The sequence below is a fragment of the Molothrus aeneus genome, chromosome 29 (assembly GCF_037042795.1).
Source record: "Molothrus aeneus isolate 106 chromosome 29, BPBGC_Maene_1.0, whole genome shotgun sequence".
Taxonomy (NCBI): Eukaryota; Metazoa; Chordata; class Aves; order Passeriformes; family Icteridae; genus Molothrus; species Molothrus aeneus.
This window is the reverse complement of record NC_089674.1, coordinates 685,064-707,583: the sequence shown is the minus strand read 5'-3', so window position 1 is coordinate 707,583 and position 22,520 is coordinate 685,064. Positions and strand designations below refer to the sequence as shown.

General features: G+C 47.3%; 1 protein-coding gene across 1 annotated transcript; it reads right to left on the bottom strand.

The window, feature by feature from the left end:
• Positions 1-8,499: 8,499 nt before the first annotated feature.
• On the bottom strand, positions 8,500-12,548 carry BMP10 (bone morphogenetic protein 10). Its single transcript, XM_066567456.1, has 2 exons — positions 12,215-12,548; positions 8,500-9,443 (listed from the first exon to the last, which is right to left on the bottom strand). The coding sequence occupies exons 1-2, from the start codon at positions 12,546-12,548 to the stop codon at positions 8,500-8,502; spliced, it is 1,278 nt and encodes a 425-aa protein (XP_066423553.1).
• Between the last annotated feature and the right edge of the window lie 9,972 nt (positions 12,549-22,520).

Below are 22,520 nucleotides of genomic sequence, written 5' to 3'. Positions count from 1 at the left end.
AGGCATTGGTGTGGGGTCAGGGATGGCACAGGGAGCCATGGCAATGCAGATTAAATTGCTGTCAGCCCCCCTGACCTGCTCCTGCTCACCCACTGGTGAGGGCAAGCAGGATGGCTTTTAAAGTAAATAACTTTTAAAACTAAAATTGCAGCTGAGCCTTTGCTCTGTTTGTCAGGTGGTGCCCAGCAGGGCTCATGCTGCTCCTTTCTTCCCCTGCTTGGCCTCCCCATCCTCTCTGGGCTTTGGGACCAGAGCAGGGAGCCCCTGGGCCATGGTCCTGCACCAGGACCCTGCAGGGCCTGAGTCCTGCACCTGAGAGCTGAGCTCAAACCAAACTGAGAGCTGAGCTCAAACCAAACTGATCCTGATCCATTTGTCTGTCCCAGTCTGCACCTGAGAACTCAGCTCAAACCAAACTGAGAGCTCAGCTCAAACCAAACTGATCCTGATCCATTTGTCTGTCCCAGTCTGCACCTCAGTGCTTATTTCAAACCAAACTGATTCTCTGTCCCAGTCTGCACCTGAGAGCTCAGCTCAAACCAAGCTGGTCCCTCTGTCTGTCCCAGTGAAGGTCAGGCCATGGAGGTGGCAGATTTTTGTGTTTCCCAAAGGCACAGAGGTGATGGAGCCTCTGGAAATCCCTGCAGGGCACAAGACAAAGCAGAGCCAGACCAAGACCTGGGGGTTCCTGAGTCCCAACTTACAGTAAGAATATTTGTGGCAATAACTTGGTGACCAGGCTTGGTGTCTCCTTTTTGTGACTGGAGTTTTTGTAACAGCAGTGTTGGCACCGTGGGTGCCCGCGGGTGAGGACAGGGGTTACCCATGGGAGCAGGAGCAGGGTGGGGATTGCAGGGGAGCAGCTGGCAGAGGGCAGAGAGCTGCAATTCCTCCTTCCCAGGGGTTTTCCTGTGTCCCAGCGGCTCCCAGTCCCTCAGGGGCTGCTGTGGGCAAGGCCAGGCAGAGCCAGAGCAGGGTTAACGCAGCTCTGGAGCTCATTAGTGCCGTGCCCTGAGCAGTGTCAGGGCTGGAGAGGGGCAGCCCCGCTCCCCTGCCATTAACTCCCTGCTCATTATCTCCAAGGCACTAATTAGGGCCCGCAGAGGAAGCACAAGACACACAATCAATATTATTGGGCCAAATTTGCAGCTGGTGTAAATTGTCAATGGGCAGAGAACAAGAAATGCCGAGGGGAAAGGAGGGACTCAGGCACTGGGGATGGGAGCAGCTGCTTTCCCTGCCAGGATAACATCAGACTGGTACAAAGCTCCAGGGAATATCTGGGACTGCAGGCTGCATTTGCACGATGTTGCTGTTTTGGGTCTGTTTCAGCAGTAACCAACTGCTGGAAGTCAAAACTGAATAATTTAAACCCTTTCCAGCCTCTGCATCAGCCCCTGGGGCTCCGGGAGTGTCAGCTCAGGTTCCTGTGGATCAACAGGAGGGACTCAAAGCCCATCCAGTGCCAGCCCCGCCATGGCAGGGACACTTCCACTGTCCCAGGTGCTCCAGCCCCAGTGTCCAGCCTGGATTTGGGCACTGCCAGGGATGCAGGGGCAGCCACAGCTGCTCTGGGCACCTGTGCCAGGGCCTCATCCCCCTCACAGGGAACAATTCCTTCCCAATATCTAACCTAAATTTATTTAATCTAACTAATTTTGACCTAAATTTTATAAAATTGTATAAATTTTAATAGCACAATTAGCTGTTTAATCTAATTAATTCTATAAATTTTAATAACACAATTAGTTATTTAATCCAGCTAATTCTAACAGAAATTTTGATCAAACCTGGCCATGCTAAGGGCAGCCAGAGCTGGATCAGAGCTGCAGCTCTGCCCTCCCAGAGCTTTGCATCCCCACCAGCCCTGGTGACAGCTCAGGAAACGGATTCCACCAAATCCCACAACAACTGATGGGAACTGCTCTAATCTCTGGCAGATAAGGAGTTGCTACAGCAAAGCCAACATAAACCTGAGCTCCCTGGCAGGCTGGGCTGTTGTTTAGCTGCTGTTGCTAGCCAGCTACTGTACCTGATTGCAGAGACCACCCTGTGTCTAAACCTTCTCACTTAACTCGACACATTCATTTTCAACACCATGTGAAGCTCCCAGCCTGGACAGGCTCAGTCACACAGGGCTGAAGGACATTGTGTGGGGAGCTGGAGAGCTGCAGGAGCATCCCCCAGCCCTTCAACCTCCTTAGGATGCTACCATTGAATATTCCTCACTGTTACCATTGAATATTCCTCACTGTTACCATTGAATATTCCTCAGTGTTACCATTGAATATTCCTCAGTGTTACCATTGAATATTCCTCAGTGTTAACATTGAATATTCCTCACTGTTAACATTGAATATTCCTCAGTGTTAACATTGAATATTCCTCAGTGTTAACATTGAATATTCCTCAGTGTTAACATTGAATATTCCTCACTGTTACCATTGAATATTCCTCACTGTTACCATTGAATATTCCTCACTGTTACCATTGAATATTCCTCAGTGTTAACATTGAATATTCCTCAGTGTTACCATTGAATATTCCTCAGTGTTAACATTGAATATTCCTCACTGTTTACATTGAATATTCCTCAGTGTTAACACTGAATATTCCTCACTGTTAACATTGAATATTCCTCACTGTTAACATTGAATATTCCTCAGTGTTACCATTGAATATTCCTCAGTGTTACCATTGAATATTCCTCACTGTTTACATTGAATATTCCTCACTGTTTACATTGAATATTCCTCAGTGTTAACATTGAATATTCTTCACTGTTAACATTGAATATTCCTCACTGTTACCATTGAATATTCCTCACTGTTAACATTGAATATTCCTCACTGTTACCATTGAATATTCCTCACTGTTAACATTGAATATTCCTCACTGTTAACATTGAATATTCCTCACTGTTAACATTGAATAAATGCTGCTGCAGCATTTATTCCAGCTAAACCCAGCTAAACTAAAGCACAGAGTGTTGTCTCTGCTGCTCATCACAGAAAGCAAAATATTGTGAGATAGGGAACGAGTCGAGACCCTCCTGTTCAGGAAGCATTGCTCTGTGCCACGGAAATCCATTCCTCTGGTATAGTTTCCTTTATTGCAGCCTTGTTGGTTGCTTTTATCCCTCCTATTTCCTGCCCTTACTTAAAAAATACAATCAAAAGTCTTGCTGAGCCCTTGAAATGCTGAGCAGATGGATCAGCTTGTGCTGGGAACAGAATCCCACCGAACATCTCCTCAGGGCCAGAGGCACCTGGGTGGTTCCTGGGCCACACCAGGGCTCAGCCCCAGAACTTTCCACCATATCCCAGAAAATCCCAGTATTACCCAAGAAATCACACCCAGAAAATCCCACCATTACCCAGGAAAATCCCAGCATTACCCAGGAAATCACACCCAGAAAATCCCACCATTACCCAAGAAATCACACCCAGAAAATCCCACCATTACCCAGGAAAATCCCACCATTACCCAAGAAATCACACCCAGAAAATCCCACCATTACCCTGCATGGATCAGTACAGGGGTGGGGAAACCTCAGCATTTCTCCTTTTAATGTCAAAGCAGGAGTTTGGATAAGATGAGGGTGATGTTTTGGGGCTGTTTTCTGTGACACAGCCCCTCCCTGGCTGCCCTGTGGCCCAAGGCACCAATACCCAACAATAACACTCTGCACATCATAAACCTCTTCCTCCAAGGGGTGCTGATAAGAATTTCCATTTTTAGTCGAGGCCAAATGAACCATTCAGCCTTTATTTGTTGCTGCTGCACTTGAAGAGGGAGCAGAAGCTAATTTTTTAACTTTTCCTGTAAATAATGCATTAATGAAGACAGATGGGTCAGCAACATAAACAAAAGCTCTATCTCAAGCTGGTTTTGTTCTGGTTTTGTTTCCCAATATAGTAAGCAAATCACCACCACCCCAGTTCCCATCCTATTAACAGTGTTTGCACTCCAAATGTTGAACTGGGTTATAAGGAAGTTTAAATTAACACTGGGCTGTAGTTTTTCAAATGTTTGAAGCAGATGTTCAAGTGCCACGAAATCTTCCTTTTCTTTTTTTTTTCCCCTTTTTTCCCCCCCTCTAAAATCCAGTAGATTTTGCAGGGCTTTGGCTCAGTGTGTGTCACAGAAAATCCCAAACTCCAGCTCTGCCGTTGTGCTGTGGGTAACCCAACCTGCCTGGGGCTGTCAGAATTCCCATTTTCCTTTGGAAATTCTGCGCTGCTGCAGGCTCTGGCTTGCCTCGCTCTCTGAGCAGTCTCAGAAGGGCAGAGCAGTATTTTTGGGGAGGAGAAATGTAGAACAGGTGCTGGCTGCTGCTTTGGATGGTTTTTCCTGAGAGAGCTCAGTTTTGGGGAGGTTCACCTCATGCCTTTAGAGGCTGCTGCTCACCTGGCAGGGCACAGAGAGGTGTCCACAATATTGAGAAATGCAATTTTCCCCCCAAGATTGGCATTTGGGCACCCCCAATTGGGCTGGGCAGAGGCAGCAGAGGGTGCCCCTCTCTCCTGGCTGAACCCTCCCTGTGCCCAGAGCCCCCAGAGAGCCCAGAGCAAGGGCAGGGCAGCAGAGCCAGGCTGAGCTGGCAGCCTTGGCCCCCAAAGGTGGGGATGCTCATCCTCCAGCAGGGCCTGCAGAGCGAGCCTGGGGTCCCAGACCAGGCAGGGGCAGCCTGGGGGCTCTGGGCACGAATCTGTTTGAGGAACTGGAGCCCACGTGCAGAGACAGGGATCCCTTAGGGGAACCTCAGCCTTGCAAGTGCTTGGTGCAACTGCCCTGGGTGCTGAGGGTGGCTCGGGAGGCGCGGCTGTCACTGCTCCTGCACAGCCCAGCAGTGAGGAGCATGTCCTGAGGCTCAGGCTCTCCTGCAGGCTCTGTGTGGGGGGGTTTAAGAGCAGCAATCCAAGACCAGAGCTCTTCCCTCAGCTCCCTCCCTGAGCTGCTCTCCAGCCTCCTCCTCTCTGGGATTATTTGATTTTCTCCCACCCCTTTGCCTGCTCCCGCCTGCTGAGCCTGAAAGCACTGCCTGGAGTTTTACACAGCGTCCAGCAAAAAACGGGCTGCACAGCTGATCACAATTTCTTATACATGTTCACCTAGAAACAGATGAAAGCAAAAATCCTACTGATGTTGATGATTTTGGAGAGACAGGGTGAGACCCAGCTTTAGTGGCTTACAGTAATTCAGAGATGGGTGGGTGGATGGATGGATGGATGGATGGATGGATGGATGGATGGATGGATGGATGGATGGATGGATGGATGGAATGATAGATACTTCCACAGTGAAGCCATGTTTTCCCAAACCTTTCTAAAATTAAGATTTGAATTTTGATTAATTGCTAATATGCTGAGATAAAATAGATCAGAAATGAAAGGAGAATCGATGCACACCAGAATTTAATGTGACAAATAAAGCCTTTTAGAAACAGAAGTCACAGTACTAATGTGGATGGATGGAAGGAAGGAGCATAGAAACAAGAAAGTGAAAACACGCAGTGGAACATTTTTTCAGGGACTCCTGGGACTCCCAGCTTGGCAGCCCTGGCTCTTGTCACGCCCTCACCCTGTTATTTGTGAGTGTTGTGTCTACTTGGACAGGGGCTTTAAAGCCAAGCACCTCTGAACTTGCAGAAACAGCCTTGATTTGCTGCCTGGGGAAAGTTCTTTAGGAAATATCTGCCCCCCTGTTTTCTTGCTCTGATCTCTGCCACTGAACTGCGTGAACATCCAAGAAATGCCTTTGCATGGTTATGTTGAAAAGGGCAAAGGGAGGATTTTGCTCATGAAGCTGCTGTGGGGTCCTGACAGACGCCCCTGATAAAGGAAACCCCACTCCCAGGAGCTCTGATCTCAGGTGCACTGGAGGATTCAAGAGATGCTCAGTTTTCTCCCAGAACAGCACATTGAGACACAGCTTTACTTCCTTCAGCACAAACTCTGGCTGAAATCCTCCTCCATCAGCAGGACTGTCCTCATTTCTTTGTGAAGAGAAGTTACACCAGCAGGCTGGCTGCCCCTGCTTCTGAAGGACCACCATTGGTGTTTATCGACAGTTTTACTGATCTCGTAGAAGTTCACACATGAAGCTGATAAAATGACACATGGCTGTGTTTGCTCTGTACCTGAACACCCCACAGACTCTGCTGTGCTCCAGCAAATCTCTGCCAGGCAAGGACAGAGTGAATCTCTGACAGACACAGAGGGCAGGCGCTGCTCTGCTTTGCCGTGTGGTCCCTTGAGAATTTACAGTGAGACGTCACGGATTTATGGGCATTGCAGGGGGTTATTTATTGTTTTTGAGGCTCAGCTTTGCCTGCAGAGCCACTGGCGCAGTCAGGGAAGGACAGGGGGAGGCAGGGAGGGCAGATCTCTGCCACGGCAGCGCCCGCAGAAATGAGATGATAAAAGCAAATGTCGGATTATCTCCCTAATGCTGGATTATCACTCCTAACAAGGTGAATGGCTTGTCTTGGCAAATGGCTTCAGAAGAATCGTGGATGGTTTTGAAAGGGCCTGTGTGGTCACACTTCAACCGTTGGCTGCTGCAGCTGATGTCAGCAGAGCAAATGTCACACCTCCCCAAATTCCTGCAACGTGCCATGAGCCTCTGATTGCAGAGTGCCTCGGGGGAAAGGTCTGCCAGGGCTGTCACTCACTCACAGGGTGAGCAATAAAGCAATATCCCAGCCCAGGATGCAGGCCACTATCTGCAGGCTGCATAATTCTACAATAAACTACACAGCTGAGCACTTAGGGCTGTGATACCCCCACAAGAGGAGCTGTAAATTGATGGGACCATGCTCCAGAACTCCACTGAAATAAATCACTGCAGTGAGGGAGCAGCTCTGCAGGCGAGGGGATAACTGAGCCATGTGGAGCTTTACAAATATTCAGGAATTCAGCAGCCTCGTTCTCTGTGCCACACAACTCAACAGAGAGATTCCGTGTAAAGTAGGATCAGTTTTATCCAAGTGGGATTACACACAAGCACAAAAATAAAACATTCTGTATTCTACATTATATTACAAAGGCAGGCAGTCAATAAATAGGACAATAAATTATGGGAAGCACAGAAGAGTGTGTGTGAAAATGGGTGAAATTGGGTTTAGCTGGTGCGTGATAAAGTCTTGGGTGTTCATTCCCATGAAGTGTTGGAGTGATTCTTTCTAAGACCCTTATCACTTCCAGGGAAGATAACTTTCCCTTAAAAGTGTAAAACAGATGCAGGGACAGTACAGTAGGCTGTGGTACGGGCTAAAAGAGTCAACATCACTTACACTTTCCCAAGAATCTGACAAATTTGCAGCTTAGTATAAATAAAGTGACGGGTCTATTGTTTCTCAGCTCCGACACCTCCTTATCACCACGATTTGTTGCAGAAGAGTGGTGGAAACATGGCATGTGACTCCATCTGCAGAGTCTGGGGGGAGGAATATCCCTGGGAATGGACAATTCTGCACTTACAGAGAGGGAGGATGCTCGTGCCCCACTGGCACCAAGGGCTCTGCTGTTCTCCTTGGCACTGCTGGGCCATTCCAATTGGATTGTGCAGCTGCATCTCAAGGGATTTGCTGGCTGGGAACGGGCACTGCTTCTTAGCTGGTAGGAATTTCAAGGACAATTTTAGCTGGTGCAATTCCAAGGGTTCAGGAAATTTATTGCACTTCCTTCTGCCACCTAAAGCTCTGGCCCTTGAGAGCCAACCCACGGTTGCTGCAGCAGCAAAGCCAGAGCTGCCTCAGAGTGATTTTGTAATAAACCTGCACAGAGGGAATTTCTTGCCTTGGCCCTTGCCTGACACTGCTCCTGGGCCATCTGCTTTCCTAAGAAAGATGGGAAAGGGAATGGTGCCCTTCTGCTCCAGATGCCAATTCATCCCTGCCAGTTGCCTTTGACTGAAACAGGGAAAGAGTGAAGAAAATATTAAGAAAAAAGAAAAACAAACCACCTTGTTTGTGCCTTAGTGATTCAGGAGCTTGAGAATGATCGGGATGTAAGATCTACAGAGATAAATTAAGGAAAAAAAGAGCACGTAAAGACCTTTATGAAGATATTACAGAACACTGAACAATCTAGGTGTGATTGCCCATCACTCTCGTATCTTTAACAGCTCTGGAAAGCCCTGGAGATGCCAATCAACATTGATAAAGTACAAAAATATGCCTTTATTTCCGTGAATTTGGATGTGCCCTTTTGGCACCAAGAGCCCTCCCAAACAATCCAGTGATCAGCTCCATGCCCTGGCAGGAGGAGAGGCTCGGCCGCGATCTGGACAGCGAAGAGCAGCGAGAAGGAAGCCAAGGAACAAAATATACAATCCCTACACGACGTGCCCATTCCCCGTGGCAGGAAACATACAATTATCTGTACAGGCCTCATTAAATAACCTCATTAAATAGCAAATCCCAAATGTACAAATTTACAGACTGAATCATTAAATACTCCCCCCGTGCCCTCCCCGTGCGCGCGTTCCCTCCTACTATCTGCAGCCGCACTCTGACACCACCATGCCCTCGTACTTGAACTTGTAGGTGACCACCCCTGCATCCAAGTAGAGGATGGAGATGGGGTCAAGTTTGGTGGGCACGCAGCAGGCCTTGGAGGCTTTCTGGGGGTTCTTCAGGTGAACCAAAGTCTTGACGATGGCGTGCTTGGTGGGCGTGACGTGCTCCGTCAAGGGGTAGGCGCACACGCCGTGGCACTCGTACGCTTCGTAGCCTGCCGGGGCGATGATCCAGGAGTCCCAGCCAATCTCCTTGAAGTCGATGTAGAGAGGAGTCTTTTTGCAGTAGTTGCCCTTGGCGTTCCTGCGGATGCGGGCGGTGGAGTCGTAGATGATGTTGGAGCGCATCTGGAGCAGCGCCTCCTCGCCGGGCTGGTCGTGGAAGTTGCCAACCTCCAGGTTCTCCAGGCCCAGGAACTGCTCGTGGTCGATCATCTCATTCAGCTCTTCCTTCTCCTCCTTTCTGTCGTTGCTTTGGTCGTCGGAGTACACAACCAGCAGGGGCAGGTGCTTGGCCTCGGAGTTGATGTCGATGTCGAGTTTCCCTTCCCCGTTCTGCTCCTCCCCTTCCCTGCTCTCGATGTGAACTTCCAGCCGGTGCGTGGTCAGCCCTGCCCTGCGCCAGCGCCGGATGGCCTCGGTCACCTCGAAGCTCTCCCACTCGCTGCTCGTGCCGTAGATGTGCCGGGAGGCCAGGGCCACCATCTTCCTGTCCTCCCCAGCCCCCAGGTGGATGCTGTCCAGCACCTCGAAGATGGTGACCTTCCTGTCGAGCCCTTCGTAGAGCCTCTGGTCCCGCTCCACCAGGGTGTAGAGCCTCAGCTCTGCCATGGTGATCTCCTCGTGGTGAGGGATGGAGACGTTGAAGAGCAGCGGGTATCTCCGGGTTCCTGTCACGCCTATAGGGTGGGAATCCAGGTCTGGAAAGGACAAAAATCAAATGTTTTAGGAGAGCCAATGCATCCACAAACACAGGCATTGAGGGTCATCCAGCATGCTGAGTTTCACCTGGACAGCTCCAGGAAAATGTTTTTTCAGCACTTCCCACAATTGTGCTTGGGAAAAGGGCCGAGGTTATTTTAGATGTGTAAGGACTACAAGGTCCCAGACATGCTACAGACCTGGATTTAGTGATCCTCCTTCTGGCCCCAGGCTTTCCAGGGACTTCCTTGCCAACTGGGAGGTTTACATACTAAAAATGTGCTGCCTAATAATGACATAGAAATCACTTCTAGGGTGCTGCACAGCAACTGCTTAATAAACAAAAGGAAAACATTCATTGGTGCAGGAACTGGAGCCAACATGAAATGGACAACATAGAGTCTGCAAACACAAGAAATGTGTGTGCTGCAGTGTTCCTGTGCTAGCAGGAATTCCCTGCTGCTCAAATACCCCTCAGACATGGAGAGGGCCAAGCGCTTGGGGAGGAAAAGCTGCTTTGGGAGATGTTTTACGTTAGTCAGGGCAGGTGGTGACAGCAGGGTGACCTGGCAGCCACAGCCACAGGCCCCGTGGGCTTTGGTGAGCAACCAGCTGCACTCAGCCAGGCCACCTTTAGCAGCAGCACAGGTGAGAGGGACAAAGAATTTCCCTTAAAACTTTATTTCAAGTATTAAGCACTGATTACAGCCCCATTTACAATGAAATTGTTATGGTCCACATGTTAAAACAAAAAACTAATTCCAGCCATGCCACCTGTTATATTTCTACAATAAAGGGTTTAATGGATAGCAATGAAACTGGGATTAATGCCAGTTTTCAGCAGGCAGGTGAACAAAACAATTCCATGGCCTGTTTCTCCTTGTCCTTCTCATTGCAAGCAATTAATTTCTCTACCAAAAGAGCTCTTTAGCATGAAAGGAATGGTTCTCAATTATCCAGACTTTGAGGACATACGAAAAACACGAATTGCACAGTCCTTAAACTGCGCGTATTTGTGAAGCAATGTGCCCATCAGCTTTGCATCTTGCTGGTTTGGATTGGAGGAGGTGAGAGAAAATCTGGAAGGGCAGAAATTTAAGGCGAATTTTCCCCATTTGCTGCAGAAGTTCTGCAAGAGGCACAGCAGGACAGGAGGGAGCTGCCAACACCACCTGGCAAAGGTCAGTCCGTGCCATTTCTGTGCTGCAAACCTGAATTTTTGCAGGTGGAATGATTTCAGATTTGCATCACTAAACCACAGGGTGTTTTCTTCTTTACCACGCTGTACTTGGCAATCTTTGTGCTTGTTTGTTAATGGTTTCTTTTTTAAATAGCACAAAATGAGAACAACACCTCCCACGTGTGTGCCTTCACCGCTGCTGCTGAGCAGACACAGCAAAGCGAGGTGAGCAACTGGCCACCACTGCCTGCACTGGTTTGCCACCAACCCCTCAATAAATTTCTCCACACTGGAAAAAAGGAGATGTAAAGAAACTTAAAATCACAGTGCAGATTCTCCTCATAGCAGAAACCCACTGCTGTAAAGGGTGCCTGGGCCTGGCAGGAGATGGGAGCGGAACAGAGCTTTGGGATTCTCCCCTGGCATCTCACTGCCCTGCAAAACTCAAGTGACTTCCACTCTGCCTCTCCTCACAGCTCATCATTTTGGAACTGCAAATGTTGAGGAAAAAGCAATAATGTCTTTAGTTTCATTAATCAAATGAACAGAGGGTGAGAGAGGCCCCATGGCAGCTTGAACAGCCATGTGTGCCCCATGGTAACTGACCATGAATCAAAGCACTTGCATTTGCCATGTGGATCAATGGATACTTGGAATTGTGCAGTTGAAAAACGTTTTTAGTATAAAGATGTTTATTTAGTTTAATGTGTTGGTATAAAAAGGTATTGGCATATTATTGAATATTAGTGCTGAAGCCTTAGCTTGTCCTTGTTGAACTGAGGGAAACATGGAAGGAAAAACAGAGGAAAAAGAGAGGGAAATGGCACAGGGGCATTTGCTCAGTTGGTTGGAACAGGGTGTTAATAATGCCAAGGTTATACCTTTGGTCTCTGTGTGGGCCATTCACCTGAGAGTTGGATTTGATGATCCTTGTGGGTCCCTTTCCACTCACAATATTCTGTGATAACTAGGTTTCTTCAGGTTTCGTTTGTTTGTTTTTATTAGGATATAGTCTGGTACTCCAAAGTAAAACCTATTGGTTATCCAAAATTCCTGTTCACTTACTTATGTGTATTTTCTGGACTGTGTGCTGATCCAAAGGAAGAAAACTTCACAAATACCACGGGGATCAACAGTGACAAGGCATTAACAGAAAGCTGTACTTGGTTAAGCTCAAAATTTTAAAATATTTCACTTGAAGATACACTTTGAACAATGTGTAAAAATGAGTCTTGCCTTAATTTCAAATATTACTTAAAGTATCCATTTTAAAAATCAATCAGCTGATTAAATGATGTTTGTAATCATTTTGGGGATAAAGAAATTGATGAACTGAACACACTTGATGTGGCCCCAATGTTAAAGATGCACCTTCCCCCAAAACCCTCCAGTCTCCAGAGCCAAGGACAAGGAGTCTCTCACCAGAGCTGGGGACTGGGCAGCCCTGCCACAGCTGCTGATTTCCAAGGCCATCCTCACCAAAGGCCTTTTCCCCAGCACGCCTCATGCTCCGTGCCTGGTCAGGACAGTTCCCACTGGCTCTGAGGACGCTCCTTTCTATCCATTCTCCCACACACAAGCAGCTCTTACCTTCATTTTTGAAGCTCCTGATGATGTTTGCAGAAGGCATCGATGTCCTGTCTGTGGCAAACCTGTTGTACAGCTCTAGCATGTACTCTGGCGGGTCCACCTTGGCCGACTCGTGCAGGGGGATGTCGGAGAGGTTCAACGTCTTCAAAAACTCATTTTTCATGTTCTGGAGCAGCGTGTTGAAATCAACCCCATCTTGCTCGGAGAGGATCTCATCAAAAAGAGGCACGTCTTCCTCCAGGGAAGAGTGCTCCAAGCTCAGGATGGGACTGCAGGCTGCAAGGTGAACCAGGAGGGAGAGGACAGCCCAGAGCTGGAGGACGACAGAATCCATGGCTTCGCCCGAGCCTCCACCCGCGCTCAACGAGCTCTGCCGCTGGTGCGGGCTCGGTGGCGGTTTTATCCACTGGGCTGTGTCACAGAGGGATGACAAGTTTGGAAGCTCTTGTCTTGAAACTTGTGATCCGTCCTGTCTGTCTGCCCCTTCCCCCTCCCCAAAACCAGGTCTCGGTAATTGGATCTCGCTCTCCTCTATGGCCGCCTTGCCTCTCTTATCTCGGCCAGTGGAAGCTGCTCACCAGATTTGTTGCTATCTCGCCATCCCCTCTCCCTTAATGAGCGTTTTGTAAACATTCTGAGCGGGACTCTCAGAGATAGGACAAGTTTCTCCTCAGAGAGGAGCTGCCCTTCCTCTCTCCCTCCCGGTAGCTGACTTTGCCGCTGTACGTGAACCGTTTCCATCCGCGCGGATTGCAGCAAACGCGAGGATCCCACAGAGCCTCTCTCCAAATGCACCCATTTCACACCAAGGGCAAACAACAGCTCCCTCTGCCCTGCTCAAAACTCTTTTAGAGTCAGGTCTTTATGTTGAGAAGGAATTTCTTTGGGAAAAATTCTGTTCTTCTGCAAAGTCTGGGAGAAGAGCTTTGGTGGTACCACCAGGCCCTGGATGCGGAGGAGGAGAGCTCAGGGTGAGCAAGGAGAATCACATCCCTCAAGGAGCAGGGTGTTGGCCTTGGTGATGCTTCTGGGTCGCTTCCAGCTTGAGGTGTTCCATGATTCTGTGACTGGAGTATTTGCAAACAATTCAGAAAATCTTTATTTCATTCCTCTTTCATATGTGACTTGGCAAATCACGGTTATACTTCATTTAGTCACAACACTGCTAAATAAAAAATTATTTAAAACACACAAAGGCCAACAGGTGACTCTGATTTCAGTTCTCATCAATTCAAACAGCTCAGGGACACAGTGTGGAGAACACAGAAATGACTCTGCAAAGACATGTGCTAAAATTAATGGCGCTTTTTGCGTTAGTGTGCAAATTTCAACAAAAAGTGAGCAGTGCGCAGGCAAAAATTGGTCTGGTTCGGAGATAACAGTGTCCACTTAAATCTCCCTATTCTCCACAGACTTTCCAAAGTGCTCTTGTTTTGGCAGCATGGCCAGAGCTCGCTGCCTGTCCCCGAGGGGTTCAGCACTCAAGATAAAGAGGCATTTCTGCGCGTGCTGCAGAGCTTTGCCTTGCAAGCACTGAGAACTGCACCCAAGGACTAAACCACTGCCCTGCTGGGTTGTCTGGACTCTGCTTTTTGTCTCAGCACATCCATTGATTTGCTGCCCCATCTCTGCAATTTTCTTCCTTTGTCATTTGCCCAAATCTATCACAAACGGCCACAACAATGAGAACCATGCTCAAGGTGTGCCTGTTTTAAATTCACCCTCTAGGTTTTTATTTAAATATCGATATTTTTGTGAAAATCATGTGCAGTGTGGCTGTCATGGAGCCAGACATTGACATGATATTTTAACCTCATTTTATTCATCTTTTCTTCTTCTGAATGTGGGAAACCTGATGCTAGAGGAAAAGGGTGTTACTGAGGTTAGTGTCACACCACATTAGATATTTGAGCTTAGCAAGATTAATTTAAACCTCACTGTGGAGTTCATAGCTATCTAGAAATCCTCCATAGCTTTATCAAATCTGATCTTTGCATATTTTGGCTTTCCAGAGCTGAGCACAGAAACCTTGGGGAAATTTTGGAGCAGTTTGGTCTTTGGCTTCTGTTAATTAAGAGAAAAGTGCTGTCTTCTTTTTGGTGATGATTCATCACCAAATTAAGATCTCTACTTCCACAGGAAGTGAGGTTAACATTAAAACCCCTGAGAGCTGGCTTAGCCTTAACTCTTCAATGCAGCACAGCAGTGAGGCCTGTAAAGGAAAGTTTTTGGGGCTGCTTGCCACAGCCAGTGACACAGGACATTCGTCATGAGGGTGAAAATGCCTCCAGAGCGTTTCCTTTTTCAATACTTCAATATTCATTTCAAAAATGCACTGATTTAATATATATATATGTATGTATATATGCAGATATTATTCATTAAAGAGATCATTGTAAGAGCTGCTCACCCACCAGAGTCTTCTTGCCTCAGTGGCTCATTAGGAGCACAATTCCTGCTCAGACATTCCAAGAGTTTTCGCATTTCCGCTCTGGTTTTGATAACAAGTCCTTGAACAATGGCAGAGTGCAGGGGTTGGACACAAAGCAGCTTGTGCTGGGTTTCCTGACTTATTCCATGTAGACCCTGCTGGGGATCTGCCAGATGAGGGATACCCAGAGAGCACATCTGATAGAAAAGCAGCTCTGATATGAAAGCAGCTTCCTGTTTCCTTAAGCTGCAGGCCGATGATTTGAACACACTGATAATTATTTTTTTCTGGTTGAATTGTGTAACAGAAGGGCTTTATTTCATGTCACTGAAATGGTTTGTTCTTTTTCCCCCACCACGTGCACTGCGATTTACAGCATCCTCGAAAGAAGTTGCTTTCCAAAAAATCAACGCTAACTAGATTACCTGAGGTAGCTGGAGAGGGAACATTAATAAGCATCACAGCTGAACCATTAATTAATTAAGAATTAATCTGTAGCATCAACAATGACCCCGTTTCATCAGCAGTAGGTGCTCATAGGGCAGCCTGGGTTGCACAGAGGTCACAGAAAGGTCCCTTGGCCAAGGGACACACGAGACCCAGAGGGTGTGATGCTCCTCAGAAGAATGGGAAGCGGTTTTGAAGCATCCTCACCCTTTGCTGGTTTTTGGGAGGGAGGAACACCTGCCCTCAGCCAGGGGCTTGGAGCAGCCTCAGAGGGGGAACCTTTCCCAGGAGAAGGTGATCAATGTTTGCTTCAGTGCCCCCCTGGGCTTTCTGGGCATGAATAGCTCCCCAGGGATAAAAAGTCTGCAGTTTTACAGTGTCACATCTAATTTCCCCACATGTGGGTTTTGGTTCAGCAGTCTATACCTTCAAAATGTCATTAAATTGTTACTACATAGTGGGCTTCTCTTAAAATGTGAAAAAATGTTTCTCTGGTCCTTTTTTAAAATTATTTTTTCAGGAATTTTGGCTCAAGGCTGGTCCCTAATCAGGGACCTCAGTCACCCCACTGCAGGGAAGCAGGAGAGGGATGCAAACGTGCTGTAGCAACCACAGCATGTGATTTGAGGTTTTCCAAAATACAGGGATGGAATTATTGCAAAAATGCCCCACAACAGTTAGGAGATAGCTGTGGCATGAGGTCACTGCTGGGTGTGAGATGGGAGATAAAGAAGAGTGTGACACTGACAGTGTGATGAGCTTGCAATGGAATAACTAAAATTAGTTTCCATTCCTGCATCTGCCCAAGTCCTTATTCCTGTATGCCTTGGTTCATGGCTGCTCTGGATTCCCTGTCCATAAATGGGCTCTTCCCAGGGGCTCTATTCCCATTTCAGATGGCACTGGAAAATGAAAGGATGGTATTTATTGAAAGGGTGTGGGGGCAGAAACATGGCAATGCATTACAGGCTGTGTGATCAAGGAAAAAATCAGGGAGAAGAAGGAAAGGGAGAAGGCTGGGCAGCCACAAGGACAGGAATTCCTTAACCTGAGGGACAGCAGTTCCTCCTGACCCAGGCAATTCCTTAACCTGAGGGACAGCAGCTCCTCCTGACCCAGGGAATTCCTTAACCTGAGGGACAGCAGCTCCTCCTGACCCAGGGAATTCCTTAACCTGAGGGACAGCAGCTCCTCCTGACCCAGGCAATTCCTTAACCTGAGACACAGCAGCTCCTCCCGACCCAGGGAATTCCTTAACCTGAGGGACAGCAGCTCCTCCTGACCCAGGCAATTCCTTAACCTGAGACACAGCAGCTCCTCCCGACCCAGGGAATTCCTTAACCTGAGGGACAGCAGCTCCTCCTGACCCAGGCAATTCCTTAACCTGAGGGACAGCAGCTCCTCCTGACCCAGGCAATTCCTTTCCCTGTGTGCCACCGGCTCCTCCTGACCTGCAGCACCACTGGCTTCATGTGGGGAGCCCAAAGCTCATCTTCCTCAGCCATTCCCAGGCAAGTGAGAAGGATGGGGACCCCACAAACCAGCAGGGCACACAAACTACCTGCAGTGCCTCAGGAAATTCCCTTTTCCCTCTCCTTCCATCCTGCTGAGGTGCAGAAGCTCCAGGCAGGGACTCCAGCCTCCTGCATTTGCCCCAGAGCAGCCTGGGCTGGTGGTGGGTCAGCAGCCACGTGGCAGCACAGGGAGATGAGAAGCTGTGAGATCCACACCAGTGCAAAGCCTGAGGAACTGAAACAGAAAGAAAAGGGCTGGAAAAAATAGCTGGACATGGCCTTGCTGTCAGTGTCCTGTCAGTCACGTGCAGCACAGGCCCTAGAGCTCCCAGCTCCTGGTGTTCCTTGCTCCTCCAGCAGATATTTGGAGGAGCTGCCACTTCATGACTGGGCTTTGCACTCAGCTGGGAAATTTGTGGCACCCACCAAGTTCACTGCCCAGCCCATTTAAATGATATATTTATCATTATGTCATTTATGGCATGAGAAGTGTCTCAAAATCTCTTGGTTTGTCTCCCCTCCTGTGATCTTGCTACATGCCTTGGTAAATATGGATGCAGTCTCTCATAATATTAAAAATGTAATACCTGTTATGGTCACACAATTTATTCATTCAGTCCTCAATTGATTCAAACCTGGTGAGCCATGGTCAAAAATAAATCAATTCCTCTTGGATATCTTCACACAGAGTGAGAGCAGTGCTAATGAACAGAGAGGAGCTGCTGTTTAATCCCAGGGGTTTGGGCTCTGCAGGCTTCTTATCACACTCCCTTCACAGAACAGTCTGACAGAAAAAGGTCAAGAGAAAGTTTTAATTTTACATTTTTAAAATTCTTTCTCTCATCACGCAGTTGTTTTGTGGTGCTTTGGTATTCATGTGGGTGTCAAACTCCAGGAAACTCTCTGAGCAGCTCAGTGACACTGACAAGAACAAGATTGCAGAACAAAACCTTTCAGAAGCCTCCCAGACTCGTCCCCTCTCCTTGTCAGCTCCGTGTCCAAGCAGTTTTTTTGAGGGATTCCATTCTTTTCCTAATCAGAGCTCCATTTAAAAGCTCTAAATGAACAAAATTCTTGGGAATAATCTCTAAATTTTGTCCTTGGGTTTGAGAACTGAGGAGTCCAAATCTTCGGCAATGGAGAAAAAACCAGACTCGGGTCAGCAGAAATTATTTTGCTGACAGTTTTGATTAATAACTTGGAATTATTAAACTGACAACTTGAGTGCTAAGCAGAGATGGAATATTTTCTGGCAGTGTTAGCTGATATCTCAGCATGAGATATTAATGACTAAATCAACAGCTTGTAATCACATCAGCAAAACATGAGGAAAAATTAGACAAGCATGTCTAATATTTGCTCTGTTTATTTAATGTTAGGGCTGGAATCAGAAAGGGAAAGCAAATTGTGCATAGCAGTAGAGAAGATTGATTCATTAAAAATATTTTTAAAGTTTAGCCTTAAAAATTCAAAGATGAAAGTGTATTATATTCTATTTTTGTAACTCTGTCACTGGAGTTACACTGGGTAAATTAAGGTTGTCAGAGGCCTCTCTTTGCTTTCACTGCCATGCAGCTGAATATCAAATTTTGTATCTTCCATCCTTTTGGTTAAGGGAAACTGGCTCAAACACCTCACTAATTCTGATTTCAATTGCAGCAAAAATTACAAATATGTTCTGTACCCCCTGGTTGCTGCAGCTTTATTGTCGAGGGTGCTCAGAGTAGCTGTGCCTTGCTCAGGGCTCTGCCAGAGCTCCCAGGGCAGCTGCTGAACGCTCCTCACCTGGAAAATCAAACTGAAGCCCTGATTCCTCTCTGGATTTCACCAGCTCATCCAAATGGCTTTTTTTCCTTGGCACCTGTTAAAAAACAGCTCACAAGAGGCAAAACAAATGAGGGTCAAGTGGCAGCAGCTCCTCAGACGTCTTTGCAAAATTGGGAATTTCATGGATCCACGGCTTGGTTTGTGAGGAGCTGTCACAGCAGCCTCGTGCCCACATCAGTTCTCACCCCAGCAATTACAAACTGATTTTTAAATGATGTTTTCTCCTCTTCCAGCACTGCTACAAAAGGATTGACTTTATGCTACATTTGGTTTTCTACCCAACAAAAAACGGCTGGAGCAACCTTGAGTAGGTCTGAGTCACCATCCTCAACTGGCACACACCCTCAGAAAATTAAATAAAGTGGGAACTGCCTCGTGGTCAGCTGCAAAAAGGGGCAGAGGAAAGGACTGGCAGGAGTGAGAGAGAGACACAAACCCAGCAGAGGATGTGGCCATGTAAAGGCAGTGTCTCATTATATAATAGAATATATAAAAGTATATAAATAGAAATATATTTCTATACTAAAATATATATATTATAATATTATAAACATTATTAAACATTATAAACATTATTAATCGTTACTATTAATTTAATTAATAGAGTTATATTAATTATAAACATAATATTCATATTTTATATTATAGTTTATATTCATATTTTTATATTTTTATAAACATATCTAAATATGTAAGAGAGAAATACTAAAATCATTAAGAAATCAAAAAATAGTTCGGTTAATCACCAAATGGGGTGTAATTACAAGTGAAAATAAACATCCCACTGGATTGGAAACCTGAAGGAATGAGTTCTAATGCCTTGTATCCCAACTCAGATTTGACTTCCTGGGGAACGGGGTGAGAGGATTCAATCTGTTTTATTTTTGAGCCGTGGTTGGCTGGCAGTCGCAGTTTTTAGCCCATCTCACGGGTCCCGAGGGCCGGGGTTGCTGTCACCATTTGCCATCTAGTGGACAATGGAAATCTCTCTCCCGTGGAAAGGAGTAATTGCAGCAGGACTGGGGTGAATTCCTTGGAAATCTGGCCTGGCTCGTGGGCCAAGACATTCACAGGCACTGACCGAGGCACAGCCAGACACTGCCGCTGGGCTCCCCTGTGTGTCCCCTCCAGCTCAGAATATTCTGTGATCTTCCACACCAGATCAATTCCCTGCTTTTTACAGAACAAGCATGGCTGGCAAGTTAGATAATGTGACAGTGGGATAGATGAAGTTAGATAATAACCAGGATGTGCTATTTGGTGGAGAGGAGCCCTTGGGAGCATCAGGAGCTTTCAAGATACTCAATCTCATCCTGACACCTTCTCCCTCTCCAGGCTCTTCCAGCCAATGTGTTTTTAGGATCCAAGCTCAGGCTCCTTTGTCATTTTGGTGGCAGCTCTGGGCTCCAGAGGCAGCAGGGCAGCCCTGCCCCTCTCGTGTGCAGGTTCCCAGGGCTGTGCTGTTCTCCAGGTGCTCAGTTTGTGCTCAGTGCCAGGTACCTTGTCCAGCTGCACCTTGACCTTGGGCGGTTATCGGGACGAGCTGTGGGCTTTGTGCACCGAGAACACAACACCACCATTGTTCCTGGGATTGGCTGCTGGGCTCTGGGTGCCTCCCATGGAAACCACTGGGAATTTTCCATCCATTCCCTTGGAAAACCTCACAGTGCAGAAAAGAATCCCAAAGGATCAGAACGCACGAAGATCCTCTACCAGCAAGGGACCCCCAAAGATTCTGGTACCTGATGAGCTCCAGGCCAGCAGGGGTTCCACATCAGACAGAGCATCTCTGGGTTAACTGATTGATAGAATTAAAGGTTTAATATGCAAATATATTAATGATATTAATAAGCTTTTGGCCCCTCATGGCGAGAAGGGCATTGAGAGCATGGAGCATATCTGGGGACTGGAACGGAGCTGGGAAGGGGCTGGAGCCCCAGGGGGGGCTGAGGGAGCTGGGCAGGGGCTCAGAGGGAGAAAAGGGGGCTCAGGGGGGCCCTTGTGGCTCTGCACAGCTCCTGACAGGAGGGCACAGCCAGGGGGTCAGGCTGTGCTCCAGGGAACAGGGACAGGAGCAGAGGGAACGGCCCCAGGCTGGGCCAGGGCAGCTCAGGGGGGATTTTGGAGAAAATTCTTCATGTGGGGGTTGTAAAGCTCTGGCACAGCTGCCCAGGGCAGTGCTGGAGTCCCCATCCCTGGAAGTGTTCAAAAACCACCTGGATGTGGCACCTGGGGGTGTGGGTTGATGGTGACCACAGTGGTGGTGGTGAGTTGATGGTTGAACTTGAAGAACTTAAACATAACTTTATGAACTTAAACTTTTCCAACCTTAACAACTCCATGATTCTGAGATTTCCTTCACATCATGAACATTCAGAGCTGACAGAGGGTGGATTTAAAAGTTGACATTGTCAGACTGCAGTTGCTTCAGGCAACAACTGGACCTGATCTTCAGGGATATTTTACCTGTTGCTGATTTTTACCTCTTCGGGCTTTCCCTGTAGTCCAGTTTTAATATCAAGCACCTGCAAGATAAGAAAAACAGATTTATTATAATCCAAGACAGGTCCATAAAGCATATTGTAAACTGTGGCCTAGTCAACAAAGAATGAAATGGCAGGAAATAGCAAGGGCAAATACAGTATCAATAAATAAATTATCAAACTTCTTTCTCCTGCCTAAGTCCTTTTCTCTGGTTTGTTCACTCTGGCTGTACATTCCTGTTTGCCCTGTGATTAGTTGTTTTAAATCAAGAATAAATTTCTTTTGCTCTGCAGCCCTTTCTAGCATGGTCTTTGTGGCTGTTGGTGATACCAACCGGGAGGCTCAAGGGCTGTGAATTCAGAGCTGCAGTTTGGGAGCAGAGGGAAAACTTTTCCAGAGTTTTTCTCTGGAAAGCTGTGGGAATCAGAGCATGGCCACGTGGGTTGTGTTGTTTATGGTTCTTCCATGCTTCCTCCTCTCTTGTTGGGGGCTGCACCCTGAGAGGTGCAGATGGATAATGAGGTACTGAGGCCGGTTTCAGGGTCCACAGAACACACAACAACTATTCCTGTATTTAATTAACAAAGTTTGACCCTCCAGAAACATTTTTTTGGACCACCAAGAACCTGCAGCCTGTCATGAATACAATCAATCTAAAAGAACAGCTTCACCATGTGATGAAATGCTCCTTTATTAAATAGCAGATGGTTTGAGCAGGAGCCTGATTTGAGAATTACTGACTGCAGGCCTGGGGCCATTTTCCTCCAAAGGAAGTTCTTGCCCTCTGGCAGCCACTCAAGGCTCCAATAAACAGTAAACACTCAGTGTTCATCCCCAAACACACACAGCCCTTCCAGGCCCTGGAGGGAAGGCTGTGAGAGCTCAACCATTCCCTGGGATCTGCCCCGGAGCAGGCAGGTGGCCCCATCCTGGATTTCCATCAGCTCCTGACACAAAGCACACCTGGGACACTCACCCAGCGGTCCCAGCTCTTTGTGCCTTTGTGTGAAAGGAAAACTTTATTCCAAGGCACAAATCTCTTAGGGCTGGGACAGTGTCCTCTGCCCAGGCTGGAAAATCTCTGCACTCACTCAAACTGCTGCAAATTTCCACTGGCCCTGCAGGATTCAAGCTGCTTGGCAAATGTGTGGATCTGCTCCCTCCCTTTATCTTCATTCACCTGCTTGCTCCCTCCCCCAGCCATGCTACACAAGGTGAGCCAACACCTGGATGCTGATGCCAAAGTGAAGTTCTCCACTGGAAAAATCTATTCTGTTTCTGTTTCTGCTCTTTGTGAATCCCAAACCAATGCCTGGGCCATGCTGCAGCCCCAGCACAGGAATGGACCAAGGGGGAAATTTTTCTTTTCTGCAGGACAGCTCACAAGGCCCACTGCCATTGTGTTCTGATTTTGGGTAGAAGAAGCAGACAAAGCATTCTCTTTATTTATTAAAGCATTGTATTTATTTGTATGTCATAGGCTTGTTATGCATCAAAGCTTTGCATAGGCAGGCTGAGCCTCATACCCGAGTTCTGTTCCAGCTGGAGAACATGGTTACCATCACTAAAACATGCAAAAAGGCATTTCCTTGCAACAGAAATG

Coding starts and splice junctions, on each gene's coding strand:
- BMP10 (XM_066567456.1), bottom strand. CDS start 12,548: ATGGATTCTGTCGTCCTCCAGCTCTGGGCTGTCCTCTCCCTCCTGGTT. Junction 9,444..12,214: donor CAGGAGCTTCAAAAATGAAG/GTAAGAGCTGCT, acceptor TGTCCTTTCCAG/ACCTGGATTCCCACCCTATA.